This window comes from Penicillium daleae (assembly GCF_028827525.1).
Source record: "Penicillium daleae strain IBT 16125 chromosome Unknown utg000002l_segment0_segment0, whole genome shotgun sequence".
NCBI lineage: Eukaryota > Fungi > Ascomycota > Eurotiomycetes > Eurotiales > Aspergillaceae > Penicillium > Penicillium daleae.
Window position 1 is genome coordinate 3,540,288 of NW_026623150.1, and position 14,351 is coordinate 3,554,638.

The 14,351-nt window shown below is 50.7% G+C and overlaps 4 protein-coding genes across 4 annotated transcripts; all 4 read right to left on the reverse strand.

The window, feature by feature from the left end:
• Window positions 1-826: 826 nt before the first annotated feature.
• N7458_002282 (PH domain protein) lies at window positions 827-2,618 on the reverse strand (the record flags this gene model as incomplete). Its single annotated transcript, XM_056905665.1, has 4 exons — window positions 827-2,029; window positions 2,092-2,184; window positions 2,243-2,368; window positions 2,493-2,618. 4 exons carry the CDS (start codon window positions 2,616-2,618, stop codon window positions 827-829), a joined length of 1,548 nt encoding a protein of 515 aa, XP_056769772.1.
• Window positions 2,619-3,962: 1,344 nt separating this feature from the next.
• Window positions 3,963-6,042, reverse strand: N7458_002283 (arrestin family protein; the record flags this gene model as incomplete). The annotated part of the gene is made up of 5 exons (XM_056905666.1): window positions 3,963-4,814; window positions 4,884-5,309; window positions 5,371-5,689; window positions 5,785-5,928; window positions 5,981-6,042. 5 exons carry the CDS (start codon window positions 6,040-6,042, stop codon window positions 3,963-3,965), a joined length of 1,803 nt encoding a protein of 600 aa, XP_056769773.1.
• Window positions 6,043-10,005: 3,963 nt separating this feature from the next.
• Window positions 10,006-11,392, reverse strand: N7458_002284 (uncharacterized protein; the record flags this gene model as incomplete). Its single annotated transcript, XM_056905667.1, has 3 exons — window positions 10,006-10,341; window positions 10,483-11,064; window positions 11,231-11,392. Coding segments are annotated over 3 exons (1,080 nt in total), but the record flags the coding sequence as incomplete, so codon positions are not given.
• Window positions 11,393-13,563: 2,171 nt separating this feature from the next.
• Window positions 13,564-14,074, reverse strand: N7458_002285 (SNARE domain- containing protein; the record flags this gene model as incomplete). Its single annotated transcript, XM_056905668.1, has 3 exons — window positions 13,564-13,722; window positions 13,829-13,937; window positions 14,049-14,074. The coding sequence occupies 3 exons, from the start codon at window positions 14,072-14,074 to the stop codon at window positions 13,564-13,566; spliced, it is 294 nt and encodes a 97-aa protein (XP_056769775.1).
• Between the last annotated feature and the right edge of the window lie 277 nt (window positions 14,075-14,351).

The window sequence follows — 14,351 nt, forward strand, 5'->3', positions numbered from 1 at the left end:
TGATGTAAATGCCAAAACGTATTCCTTGAATTATCCCGCTAAACAGTTTCACTCGACTAGACTCGGTACTTACACGAGGCTCCGGCCTTTGACCTACGCGGGAAAAGAATCCCAAACTTCATTTAATCTACGAGAGGCGTGGGAATCGAGCCAGGCAGATTCTTCATGGTCCTGCTTAGTTTATGTTAAGATATGTACTACCGGTGGCAGGATCCATGCTCAATATGCCTCGGTGTTGGGTTATGTGATCATCCGGATCCGAGACATGTCAGGCATGATAGCCGCGACGAGGTCTGTTATTTCCTCGTTTTAGACAGGGTTGGGCGCTGGTGCTCGGGAGCGTGATACTTTATCTTGGTTTTGCATGCTATTGTCTTTTACTCGACAAACGGTCGCAAGAACGACATCACACCGGACCTTCACCTGCACTGCCAAGTTACATGTCTTTCTGGTCCGCGTCTACCAACAAACCCAGGAATGCAATTAAACCGCAGCAAGACTTACTACGAACAATTCAATGCTAGAGAAATAATTTGAAACCTTATCAAAATCATGATATTTGCGGGATATTAATGAGCTATGTGTTAAGCAATATACGCGAAACCAAAGAGCAGAATGAAAAGAGTAGCTCAAGGTTCAAGGAGAGAGACGCTCATATCGAGTTCACTAGCATAAATTTTAGTCCGGAACAAGAAGCAAAAGATGAATATAAATAGAACTGCATCCTGGGAATCCAGCGTGTATATAGCCCACTCGGGACAAGCAAGGCACTACAGAAATCAACAGAGCTCGTGTAAGGGGAAGTATTGTGCATAAAGATCTCGCGTCATGACTTCTCCTGCACCGCGGAGCCACCGGGAGAGCCATGGAAGTGGCTAGCGGTGCTGGTGGAGCGGCCCAAGCCAGCTGTTGAGCTAGGGGCGGCGGCATGGTCCTTTGCATCGACGCTCGTTTCAGCAGCGGCAGCTGCCTTCTCCTTCTCGGCATAGACTGGAGGCTGGGCCTGCGAGGAGCTACCGGCCGGGCTAGTAGCTGCGGGGCTAGTAGCAACGGGGCTGATGGGGGAAGTAGCCGTAATGGAGGACACAGCAGGAGTGGCCAGGGCGGTACCGCGAGTGCAGTCCTTGATGACGGTCCACCACTTCTCGGCATCGTTGGCGCTGTGGGCCTTGAAGCTCAACTCGGTGGTGGCGTGGAAGGCATTGCCGACCTTGCCGCTGGACACGTCCTTGCCCTTGACGTTGAACTTGGCGCCGTCGATGGCGCCGACGATACAGTCGGGCAGGTATAGTGACAGCTCGGGGGTGGGGTCTTTGCGGAAGTCGTCGGTATCCTTGAACTCGTGCAGGTAGCGAGCGGGTGTCACGACGTAGTAACCCGTACTGTAGCCCTTGATGACGGCGCGCGAGCGGCGCTGCAGAGAGCCCTCGATCAGCGGGTGCGTGGAGCGGTGGTCCATGTTCGGGAAGGTGATGCTGGAGAAGGAGCGGGGCGGCGAGTCAGGGTTCACTAGTTTGGAGTCGTTGCTCACGCAAAAGTTCATCCACTCGAAGTCGGCTGGGATGCGCTGAGCGGTACCCAGGATGTCGGCATACATGGCGCGCTGGCGATCCAGTTGGCCGCCCATGAACTGGAAGAATTGCTCGAGTGCACCTTGAATGGTCTGGAGAACGTGAGCCTCGAACTCTGCGAACGAGTTCTGGATCGCTAGAATGTCATTGCGGTGGTTGTTCTCCTCGGTGACCTGTTTGTTCAGGCGGTGGTTGATACCACGGCGGAGGACATAAGGGTCGTACTGGGTCTCGATCTTGTTTTTAGCAACGGCATCGTGAGAAGCCGAGTGGTGGCCTAGAAGTTCGATATGCTTCTGAGTGGCCTGTCGGGCTTTCTCAACGGCCTTGGCACCTTTGACAGCTCCGGACTGGAGTTCCTTAGTCTTGCTCTTAATTTCCTTGTGCAGGCGCTCCAAAGTGGGGAGCACGGTACCCTTCAGGTTCTGCTCGGTCTCGAGGTACATGTTGACCATTCCCTATTTCCAACCCGTCAGCAGCTGTTCCATGCGGGACCTAGACAGATGTATTTCGTCCGTACCTGGGTATTGTTCCGCATGTTCTCGAACAGACCATTGACACCGTCAGCGCTGGTGCTGAAATGGTTGCCTTCCTTCAGAGGTTCGCTCATAGTCTGCAATAGGTACACAATTTAGTCATTCTTTCCTTCGCGCATGGTATGTATTCCCCACCTTTAAGATCTTCTCGTGGTCCTTGGACTGAGATTTGGAAATTTTGGCTGTCGTCGCGACATAGTCCTCAAGATTTCCGCACATGTGCTTCCATGCTTGCAGGCGCTCCAACAGGAGATTGGTAGTCTAGGACATGACAAGCAGTGTTAGCCGTCAATCTCTCTCTCTCACACCGCGGGGAATCCGCTTCCGCCGTAACTCCACTCCCTCTCTTCAACGCATTTCCCTCCCAGGGGTTCTAGGTACATACCTCGCTGCTATCGGTAACGGGGATCGCCTCGTCATCGCTGACAGATGTCTGACGGGTCAGGCTGCTGCTCACGGTTGTCGAGCGCGACGGGAGCTTGTACTCCACGGGACTCACGGGCGTCGACATGGCGGCAAGTGGGGAAGTTGTCCCAACGCTGGGTCAGGGGGAGAGGAGGAGAAGGGTCGGCTGTAGATGTCGTAGAGATCAGCTCAAAAGGAAGCACCACTGCCGGCAGCAATTCCAAAGCTGGATTTTGTCTTCTGGTGTCTTTCTCGAAAGCTGGGGAATTGTTAGGAGAGATGGAAAAGGCGGGATGGCGGATCAGTAGTCTCGCACGGTGTTGTGGCACCTGTGGCTGAGATACTAAGCGCTAGACTCTGGACGGACTAGGGGGAAGAACAGACGAGGACTATTGAAAATGTGTAAAGAGTCCAAGTGGGGGTAGTATGACTGAGCTTGGTGGATGTTGGTTTCTTTTTGGGCGTGGAAGGTGGGATGGCCCTCGCATTCTTTGACCTGGCGATCGGCGGTCGAAAACGCCGATGAGGTCACTGCCCGCCGGTTTGTGGCTGTTTAGGCCCAACGCTAAAAAATGAGACTGCAATGATGATGCCCGGTGGTATAGGAGCATGATTTTTGTGGTTTAACCTTTCGAAGCTCACTTTCTTTATTGTTTGGATGTTGGTCTGTGTTGTTCCCCGTTGTTGACAGACCTACGTAGCTCTACGCGCTAGTATCATGTAACCACGTCCTCGGGAAGTCCTTGGGCTGTTCGACGCCACAACCTGGTGGAGTCCGAACCATCGAAAGCGGATCGCGAGGTTGCATTGTTCAATGACCTTGGACCGGGCATAGCAGAGCGTTGATCGACCGGCTTTGACCCGATACAGCTAGAAAATGAGCCAAGTCGAAATGTCGAGAGGAAAGCAGGAGTCCTTCGAGGGAAAAAGTACGTTTTCGTTTGAGAAGAGTTCTTATGAGAAAAGTCACGTACATGCCACGAGATTATTAGAGTACATGCGTTTCAAATCAAATTCATTCAGATGCGTGACTCGTGCTGCAGGAGGCTGGTTCTCCCATTCAGTTGGTTCGTAGACAAGAAATGAAGAAAAAACAAAAACGATCATGCCCGTCTATGAGATGACTCCCATCCTGTCTATGGAGAAGATAGTATCCGAACGCCGAGAAAACAAGAACGAAAGCAGGGTATGAACCATTTCCTATGAGATGCGGTGAAGACGGGCAAGATCCCGAGTGAAATGAAACTTCTAGCGTGTGTAGAAGTATTTCGGCTCGGGAAAAAACATGAGATGAATGGAGAACATGGGATGGGGTCGTGTCCAGCACTGACGAGGGGAACTTTTCAGAAGATCGAATCCAGGGGAAGGAGAGAGGTGCAGGTTCGAGGTAAGAGAGTCGGGGGTGGAGGAGTGAGCAATGAGCAGTGGGTATCGGTTGAGTGAATTCTCTTCATCCTCTAGCGCGAGCTTGCACTAATCGGAGTCTGCGTTCGGCATCGTCAGCGTTGGTGCCGGGTGCATGGAAGTATCCGGGGCGATTCACCTCTAGAGGTGTGGTAAACCCGCTGCTACGGCCACTGCGAATGTGAGCCTGCTGGGGGGACTGGAGGACCGGCGGAGTGGGCAGGTCACCGGCAATAACTGCATTGTAGGCCGGGAGATTGGAGTCACAAGGACCTACCACGGCGCGGACCGCAGTCGAGTAGCTAGGCACGCGGCTGAGCGTCTCAACCTCGGCATACTGAGGGTGGAAAGGTGTGGCCATGCCAGATGGGATGTGGTCGTGATCCACCTCGTCCGATGCTCGGCGGGAGAGCTCGGGGCTGCCAGGACTGTGTGAGTTGGATCCGGATGAAGGTCCGAAATAGTCTCCGAAATGGACATTAAGCTGTCGTGAGTTGGGGTGACTCTCGGTAGGAGAGTCGGGCGACGGATCGCCGGGTGACTGGTGACCGAGGCGATTAGCGTGCAGCGTTGTGAGACGGCTGTGTAGCGCGGAAGCTGAAATATCACTGGTGGTCAGGGCGTTCATCGAAGCCAGATTATCCGCCGAGATGTTACGGCTCAGAGGCCCAAACGGTGTGCCGGGGCCGCTGCCGGGGCCTGGAGTGCGGTATCCGCTAGGGTCGAGCTCGCTGTACAGCTGATCGAATTGGTGCTCGCTGTACAACGGCGGGGCCTGGTGGGCAAAGTCGTCCACCGTTCTCCGGGCGGCGGCGGGGGTCTGGTCACGGAGGTTGTTGTTCTCGTCAATGGGCAGGTTGGGGGAGATGAAGATGGATACGGGGAGAGTCGCGCGCAGCTGCATCGTAACAGTTAGTTTGAAGGAAAAAAAAAAAACAAGTGATAGGCGAGATTCTCTCAAACTCACCTCGCTGACATGACCGTCAGGGTTGTGTAGCTGAATGCGGAACTTCATCTTATGGCGAATCTTGATGCCCTTGGTATCCGTATCCTGCAGACACCGGGTCAATGTCTGCGGCATATCGAGATACCGCGTGAACTGGTAGCCCTCGGCGGCCTCGTCGATGATCTCGACATTATCCTCATCCACCTCATGCTCGTCGGTCAAGATCGTCCGGGTAATCTTGTAGGTATTGCGTACGGAGTCAGGATCTTCCGGGTTTAGCGTGAGGTCGTGGCTTTCGATCAGCTGTGACGTAATTTGTCCGATGCGCAAACCCTTCAGCAGCGGGATCAGCTTGAAATCGACCCGAATGGAGGTGCCGAAGACGACGGCCTTGGTCGGAGTGCTGATGGAGTATTCGATCTTGTTTGGCCAGATGTTGTCCACAGACTGTCAGACGCTGTCAGCAAATAATCCTACGGGGCCGGACCGGGGCCGATCGCCAACTCACCATCGCATGGGACAGTTCCAGAGCGCTGGGATCAAGAGTTCGGATGATCCGCAGCGGTTTCCGTGCAACAATGTCTTTGGCATACTTGCGCCCGATCTCCGCTTTGAAGCGGTACATCACCCAGGTCTCCGACAGCCCCTCAACGCTCTCGGGCATAGAGCCCTCTAGGACCACGTCGAATGGGTACTCGTAGTTGCCCGCCGCCAGAATCTCGGTCTTGCCTTTGCCAGGATCGCGGAATCGCCATATCTTATCGTAGAAGACTCGTTCTCTCCAGGACTTGCGGCCGCCGGCGGTCGAACTAGACGGGAGGTGCCAGCTATAGAAAATCAATATTGTTAGTTTTTTAAAAATTTCCCGGTTTTGTCTTGCGGCCGCGGGGTCTTCCGGCGGGCGGCGGAGGGGTTCACATACCAAACGCGCGACATGCCCGTCAGCTGCAACCGAATGTGCTTGATTGTAAGCGGCTCCGACAGACAGAGCACCAGAGTACCTTTCAGATGGGCGCTGGCGGCTTCATGCTCGCCGCCGCGAAAAACGATGTACTCATCGGTCAAGCTGGAGATGGTCAGCGCCGACACTTTACGCGCATGAGAGCGGTCCCACTCACCGAATGTCAAAGTACTTGGCGTTGCTGGCGCTTCCGGTGCCACTGAAGAAGCTGAGCGCCATTTCAGGGTTTTTGCCCGCCGCCGCGATCGGGCAGCGATTGAATCAGCGAAGGGAAGGGTTGATGAGGGTGAGTGTAGAAGAACAATCGCAGTGTTCTGAATTTTTTTTTTCACGGTCAAGTAGGCCGTGAGGCGGGTGTGAGAGAGAGAGCAAAAGCGAAAGCTGAGAAATCAAGAACCAGAAAAAAATAAACGGGTCTGTGACTCGAAATTTGGCTTATCCTGATCTACGGGAGCATGTCCAGAATGGCCTCTCCGGTCCGACCAAACGGGTCCCACTGAAGTCGAAGTGGAGTGGTGCCGTTTCCGTACAAAGTGGCGATAGCGATGCTGCGAGATGGATTGACTAAGCTGGTAGGTCAAAGATAAGGAGGAGAGGGTCAGCTACTAAGACGGGAGGGGCTAAATATTATGTCTTAACAATGCTAGAAGAGGATGGAATAGGGGGGCTTAATAAGAAGTAAACGACTCGATCACAAGACGTCAGCGTGGGATTATTCCTTTTAGGCAGTTGACGTTCATCTGGCACAATTGAGTCGTTACGTCAGCGCCATAGTAGGATCATATGAAAGCCAACCGAGGAAAGCAATTATTTTAGATCTGAAGCCTATACTAGAGTCTATACACTTGAATCAATCATCCTAGGACGACTCAGAAGCGATGGACTCTCTATCAGCTGAACTATGTGAACTATTTTCAAGTACCCGTCTTATCAGCCCATCTGCCGCGGGGCCTTCATTTATCCATTCCTCCCATCACGCCATTATTCCTTCGGGATCGCCCTTCCCGCACAGTCCTCCTCTAGGGCTTCGATCGATCCCGTTCGACGATCTGAAGCCTGCAAAACATTCACGTTACACAACATTATCACAATTTTCCGGGAGCGATCGTCTGCAGTCCATGGTGTGACATACATACAGATCATACATACTTTTTGCACCATCTCAAAGTACCATACATGACCAGTACTATCCGATGAAACACGACCTCCGAGGCATGCGTTCGTGCGACCCATTAAGCTGCAGATAGCCTAGTCTACATTTCATGCATAGGTGCCCTGACACGCAGGTCCAGGCCTATGATGATAGCAGGTGATTGTACCCAAAGTGGCATAAAGCTGGAAGGTATTCTATACTAACTCCCGAGGAGTATTCCGTACTTGCTCAAGAGCAAGACCCTGGTCAATGCTACAACAAGCAACTACACACACTGCATATACATACGATGCCCTGCTGTAGACATTGACTCAAAAAATGTGGAAATTCTATTTGTCCATGACTCCATTCCGGTGTGCCATGCGTAGCCATGTTTCTAATTCGATGACAGGCCTGCCCTATCAATCACGGTCCACTTCGACTACTCTATACGGTAACCATTTTATTTGATTTCAGACCCCATCTAATAATATGACATTGTACGATTGTTTAATCATTCAGCTGGTTCTTGAACTATAGTAACGAGTCTCTAAAGTACCACTGTACGGAGTACATAGTAAGGACTGTTATTTCCTGAAATGTCGCCGATCTGCCCAAAAGGACCCACCATCGATGTCAAACTCTTCACCGGCCACACAACAAAACACCCACCCACCTTCAAGACTTTCCGGGCCAAAGTTAACCATTTGGCTGCCCTGACGTGAGTGGTATCGATGAACCATGGCCAGAGGGGCCGCAAACCTGTCCACCCAAGATAAGGTCTCGGGCACTGTATGGATCCCTGTTGCTTGTCGATGGGGCTCTCTGATGTGGCGTTTGGTTCTTGATATTTTCGTCTTGCCTTGAACCTAGCTGATAACACTTATAAACGTCCTAACGGAGGTTTATTGTACGACTGTGATCACTACTAGGATTGCTCCAAGATTGAATGCCACCATGCAATACACCGACCGTGTAGCCCTTACCCTAGGCCCCTAGCGTTCACGGTCTTCTGTCTCGGCCTGGTGCCGGCCACGGGCCCTATCGGGATGCCTTCACATGCGGGTTCGGGCATTCCCGCTCCACCGGAATCCCGACCTCGTCCCGGTTTCTCTGCCCGATTGCATTGCGTGTCTGTGTCGCCATCCCGATAATGCACTGGTAATTACTGACGTCGCCATTTAATTTAGAAATTACACACCCAAGACCCGACTCTAGGACCTAAATATAGGATCTTTCATCTACTTCTGTCAATGTAAAGCTAACAGCGATCTCATAAAGAAGATGACATCAGGATCCGGCTAAATTGCCAAAGAATATTCAGGCAAAAAAGTAATGGCTATTGTATTTTCTACGTATCTACATATTGTAGCTTGAAAAATATTCTAACTCCCGTTTCAAGGTCCTCATCAGGGTTTTCCTGGCCCGGCCGGCCCCACTCCGAAGCAGATCATTGACGGTGAGCTTTTTCAAGAACGGCTTTTCTTAAACATGTCTAGGTGACATACGGAGTACATCGTTACATTCTAGACTCTTAGAGCAGCTGTATTCAGTGCTCGGTGTACGGTTTGAAGTATTAGATGTATTCCAAGACAAGGCATAGTAGCTTTTCAGCGGCATGAACCGAGTCATCAAACTCAATATAGTGGACACAACCTATAAAATCAAATTTCTTCCAACTGTTCAAGTTTCGGCGAGTGTGAGAACATGAACTCCGTTTTCCATAGATATCTCCTTGATTATCACATACTCCAAGTAGTTATCCTACATGCTCGGCACCAGCACGGTCCTCTTTAGCTACTCTACAAACCAACACCTTTATTGGTGGCTATTCCTCATTAAAGCACGCCACAACTCGCACCAAGAAACCCGCCGACAGCGCGTGGAAAAATCAATCAATACTAAGTTCAGGCACTCTAAGAGAATTGCCCAGTCTCGGCTAGCGTTATCAGCTCGGTTGACATCTTCCGAGTTGACCTTGGCACTAAACCACATTAATAATAATCGCTCACATTTGTAACTATTGTACATATGCTCCATTCAGAAGAAAGATAGCACAGCAGTCTACTACTAAGCATGTTTTACTGAACTTGTGCCTAGCCGGGCCGGTGGGGGTGGCCGCAGAGTTTCGTTCGCAATGCCAATTGCCGTCCAGATATGCGGCACGCCAGACCTGCGAAAATCAGATCGTGCCCCACTACGGGTACAGTTGAGGCAGCTCTGGCGGATAGCTATTTTTTTGTCGCCGAGTCTCGGCGCTTCCAGTTTGATTCAACGGTCGATCTTATTTTACCGGCTACTGGCGTATGTACTCTGATCTAAGACTGAATCTTGGGCAAGTAGGATTACTTGCCTCCAGTAGAATTATCATCGTCATCTCGGGATAACTCGTACCGAGGGCGGGTACTGTATGTTGCTTATTTCTTACCAGGGTTATCGTTGATCTGACGCAGTTTCCGAAAATCAGCCGCAGATTACTTGACACTTCAAGCGCTAGGTACTCCGTAGTTAACTTGGAGAGCTGGACAACCGGAGTATCAGCCGAGCTTAAGCGGGACCCAAGAGCTGCGTGTTTCGGGCAGATCAACAGCTGCCAAGAATGAGGGATAAGACCTTTCGCGCTGTCAACGGTACCAATCGGGCCATGCGATCGCGCCACATGGGACAGAGCTATATAGAAAATAGGGGTCTTCTTCGGGTATTCCGCTAGCGTGGGACGGACTGCCTCTTGTGTCTAGGGGCTGTTAGGCTGAGCGGACGCGTATCAGTTTGCTTCGATTTCGGCGAAAAGGAGTATGAACTATGGACGAGGGTATGGAGTACGTGTAGAACAAAGAGGTCATGGCGACTCTTTACGCACTCAGGCCAAGCACAAAAATATCTCATATATTCCATTGAAATTCCAAGCTGAGCAGAAACAGGTGTCCAATCAAAATGCGGATCTAGACATTATCGTTATCATCACCAAGTCTATGTTGGCTGGACTCAACTCTGATTATCAGAGTGGGAAGACACTCGACCATCGCCCGCGGCCCATGCTGCCAACTTACAGTCTCCTCTTGATCCAGACTCGACCTTGAAACATTAACACGACCATGGACATTGCCTCGCACAGCCTTCGTGCCAGCGGCCTCATCTTCTGAATAAGCATGATTGAGCGTCAGCACAGCCAGAATCTTGCCCCGCCCCCGCCGATAAAGATCTTTTGCCAACAACATAGGTTCTCCGGTCAAACACTCCCCAGGCATCGAAGACCGGAAACTAACCACACCCTCAGCAAATGGCGCCGCGTCTAGAACGGCCATCCCACCCCAGGGCGGGTACACCTGGGAGGGCTGGAACGCCTCGAACCGGCGCCTACTATCTGGGTCATCCCAAAAGAGATCCTAATTGTGAGACCAGGAGTCGTCGTGCAGGATCTCAAAGAACGTATTACCGACCAGCGAGCGCGAGACCCAAACGTCGTAGAAAAGTGTCCCATCCCGGATCCAATCAAAGGCACAGGTCATATGCGCGTTTTAGCTAACATGCTGGAAGACCAATTCGAGAATGTCCTCCGGACATAGGGGCGACGTCAATGATGAAATGATAAGCGCATCTGGTGAGAACTTGCCAGACAGCTCGTTGATTGGGTCGGTGGCAGCGCTGACTTTGAGGGGCTCGAGGGCTTTTGTTGCGCAGCTCCGATAAACGCTTGGTTCGGTCCTTGTCTTCTGCTTTTGGTTGATATTGCCAGTGGAGAGGAAGAATTGCGCACCCATGGCTTCAACGTGCATCTGGAGCGCTGCAAGGATTTCATATGTCCCGTCGTCGGATCGGCCTTCTACGATTGAAGTCGCGCAATGCTCTGCTCCCAAGAAGCGGATTGCTTCGACGATGCTGCTCATCAGCCGAAAGATGATCCCGGTAGATTGGTGAAGGTTCAGGGCGAAGAAGTATCGCACCTGTCCGCTGCTGGCTGCCTGGTCCCGTAGCGGACTATCTCGGGGTCCAATCTTTGATGGACAAGATACCCGCTCGAAACCGGGGCTGGAGTCGATCTCAAAGTCTAGAATCGAGCGCACATATTTCTCAACTGTGCCGTGCGATATGTGATTTGTTGGGAGGATCTAGCCTGTAGATACCGATGCAGGTATTGGCGTTGACTTTGACACATTAGGCCACAAGCCCATATCGTCCCAGGCGTCATCCCATTGTTTCGAGGGCTTTTCTGATGGTTGCTTGTCGTCGTTGTTTGGGACTCAATCTCTGATTCATTGGCTGGTTTTTTTCAACCCCTGGTTTGTCGCTATACTCGGGAATTGGGGGAAGGTCTCTGTTGAAGATTGCGATGCCACTGCGACTGTGTGACCGAAGAAGCTGCGCAACGAGGAATAGTAGAGCCATTGCTATAGCGGCTCCGGTGAGTAAAGCTTGATAATTCCAGGCTCTCGTCATGATGCGCTCAATGCCCGATCAACGGCGTTCAATCGGCTTGAAAGAGCGAGAGAACACAGACGGCCACTCGTATGTTGTCGAACGGAGTCGAAACTACTTGAACAATAGCTGGATTTTCCTGGCTGACATGATAAATAACAGATTCATTAAATCCATCTGCCAAGACCGTGTCACTTGACTCTTTTTCGGTTGTGTGAATCCTCAAGCTTCAGATGCCCCCACCCGCAGGAATGCCGTCTTAGGCAAGTGTTCCATCGGCATGCCACCCCCAGATTCGGCATGCCAAGCCATTTAAGAAGACCGCACGAGTGCTGCTTGAAGCAGACATTCTTGGTCTAAGTTGATACTTTAAGGGAGGCCATTTAAGGCTCAAGATGGATGCGGAGTACTATGGTACGTGAGATCACGATGTTCTCCGCGGTCTTTGGATACATGGTAAGCACTCTCTCGCTATGCCCTCCCGTAGTGCTAAAAGAACAGTGGGGGCAGATTCAGGGGGATCGATACCTCCTATGTTTAGATCTACTACGTGCGCAAGGAGATCGGGGAAACCTCCAAACATTAAGTTTCAGATGATAAAGTCCACATCGCTCCCAGTCTATCTTACGATTTATATAACATGCACTACTCACTACTTCATTTCCAGCCTCGAGTCTATCCAGAACAAAATACGCATCAGCACATCGCACTTTGATTTAAAAATCATTCTTCCATCACGAGCAATGCAGTTCTACACAGTTCTTTTACCAGTCGCGACCCTCTTGGCTACTACCGCCAACGCTGCTGACTGCTATTCGCAAGGCGGATCCCAAACTTGTCTTAATTCTACTGATCTTCTAAATTACCGCAATATGAGTTAACAAATATATAGGGTGGAAGGATAACCGATCTAGAATTTTTTTTGAAGATGCTTTCAAGCTAATACTTATTACAGCTGTTTTGTAGTTGTGAGATATAGACGGTCAAGGCTGAGACTGTAAGCAATCTCCCGCTAAGTTATAGACCATAATTCCTTAGGCGAAACAATCTCTAATTGTTACATTATAGCCATAGCATGGTAGTAACCGTCATACCGGAACTTTTACCCCATTCAACATCCCTGATCAACAGTCGTGCTGGGATAGCACCCTTGACGTATACAATCAACATATTCATTTCGAATTGTCCCTACGGCTCTTGCCATAAAGCTATTAAAATTGCTAACGTGGCTCTAGATTATCGACCAGTGCCTTGGACATAAGAATGGTGGCACGTACTCCCTAGACGGCTGGAGTATGAACATCAACTTCTGTGCTTGAATAGGCAGAATCTTGGCCCACTATAGACTTTGCCTTCGATACCGTTATTAGCCAGTTACGTAGCACTCATCGTTTATAGGCAAAGCCATCTTCCAATTCTACCCAATACGTGTAACTCGTTGTTTGGCGTTCTTGCATCCTTGGTCTGGTCTTCTTCCATGTGGTGTTACTCGTGGCATAGCGCAGCATACTTGGACGCCATGATCGGAAATTCGTAAGAACACCTTGGGTTGGACACTTGACAGTGGAATAATCAGCCGCGTAGTGGGCTATGGGATAAAATGAATGTTGTTATACAAAGGACTTGAATCGCCTCGAACAGGCATCGTAAGCAAACAGGAATCACAATGCCCGGTACTTGATGATGGAAAAAAGACGGGCATCTGGATCAGCTCAGGAATTATTTGCACAATAATTATGTTCTCAAGTACCAGCAGAATGAATTAATAACACAGAATCAAAGTAACATCAAAACAAGGCCCTCGCAACCAAAATGCAGGCATAAGCTATTTCCTTCACACCATATACAACTCCGCTCGCTGGTTTGCAGATTTCGTAAAGACATCAATCTAGTGATTGAGAGGTGATATGACAATGGACATGTGGCGACTTTCGGTGTACTGAGGCCCCGAGCCCAGGGTTGTAGTGTAACGGGCAGACGGGGAGCGACATCAAGGACGGCCGAGATAAGGGACAAATATTAGGGTTCTAGGAAGATGGAGGCGACTATGGCTCGACACAACAGTGTCATCGAGGTATAGGAACACATCTCGGGCCAGCGAGATTAGTGACTGGGAGCCTCGGCGGGGACGTAGAGGTGGCAACAAGGGGTGATCAAAACAACCAAAGTAATATCGGGCAACGGGCTACCACTCAAAAGATCCAGCCAAGAATGATGTAAATGAGCAGTCCAGCGGCAATACAGATACCAGCGACCTTCAGCACTGCGACTGTATCGCCTTGCTTTGCCATTCGAGTCAAGCGGGAGGCGCTACCTTTGAGGTTCGTCGAGAAGGAAGAGAAGACTTCGCTCTGGAAAAGAGTTAAATGTCAGTCAAATTCAAACCGATATCTGCGATCTTAAAAAGCCTCCCGATGCACCTGTTCTAGCTCATAGCACTCATCTGTTCAGACGTACCGTGTGGTCGATAGTACCTTGATCCCGCGCATTGTCATGGATATCGATTGTCACAGATCGGAGAGCGGAGACTTTTGATGAAAGACCGCTAAGAAGCGCATTGTTCTGCCTATACATCGGCTGTTAGCGATCCGTCCTTCGGCGAGATGTCGGCTTCAGGGTGAATCAAGGAGCTGGCTGGCGCCAGCTGGTAGTAATCAGCGTGCAGTGGGAGACTTACTGCTCGCGTTCATAGGCGTCACTCATGTTGATGTTTGGGTAGAGCCTGGCTTTCTTCTTCTGCCTTATTTGGAGTGTTCACCGATTGTTGAGAGAGCACGAAACGGAGGCGGCGGTGGTGGCTTGGCCGGGGATGACAGGTCATGTGACCTACTCGCCGCCGTGCTTTGCCCCGGGACCACTGCTTGATATTGGTCTTTAAGTTGATCACTACTTTCAACTGCCTGTAATTCTCCTCGACCATGATACAGTATACCCATGCACGAGATTATGTGATATTCTGATCGGAATATGAAGCGATATT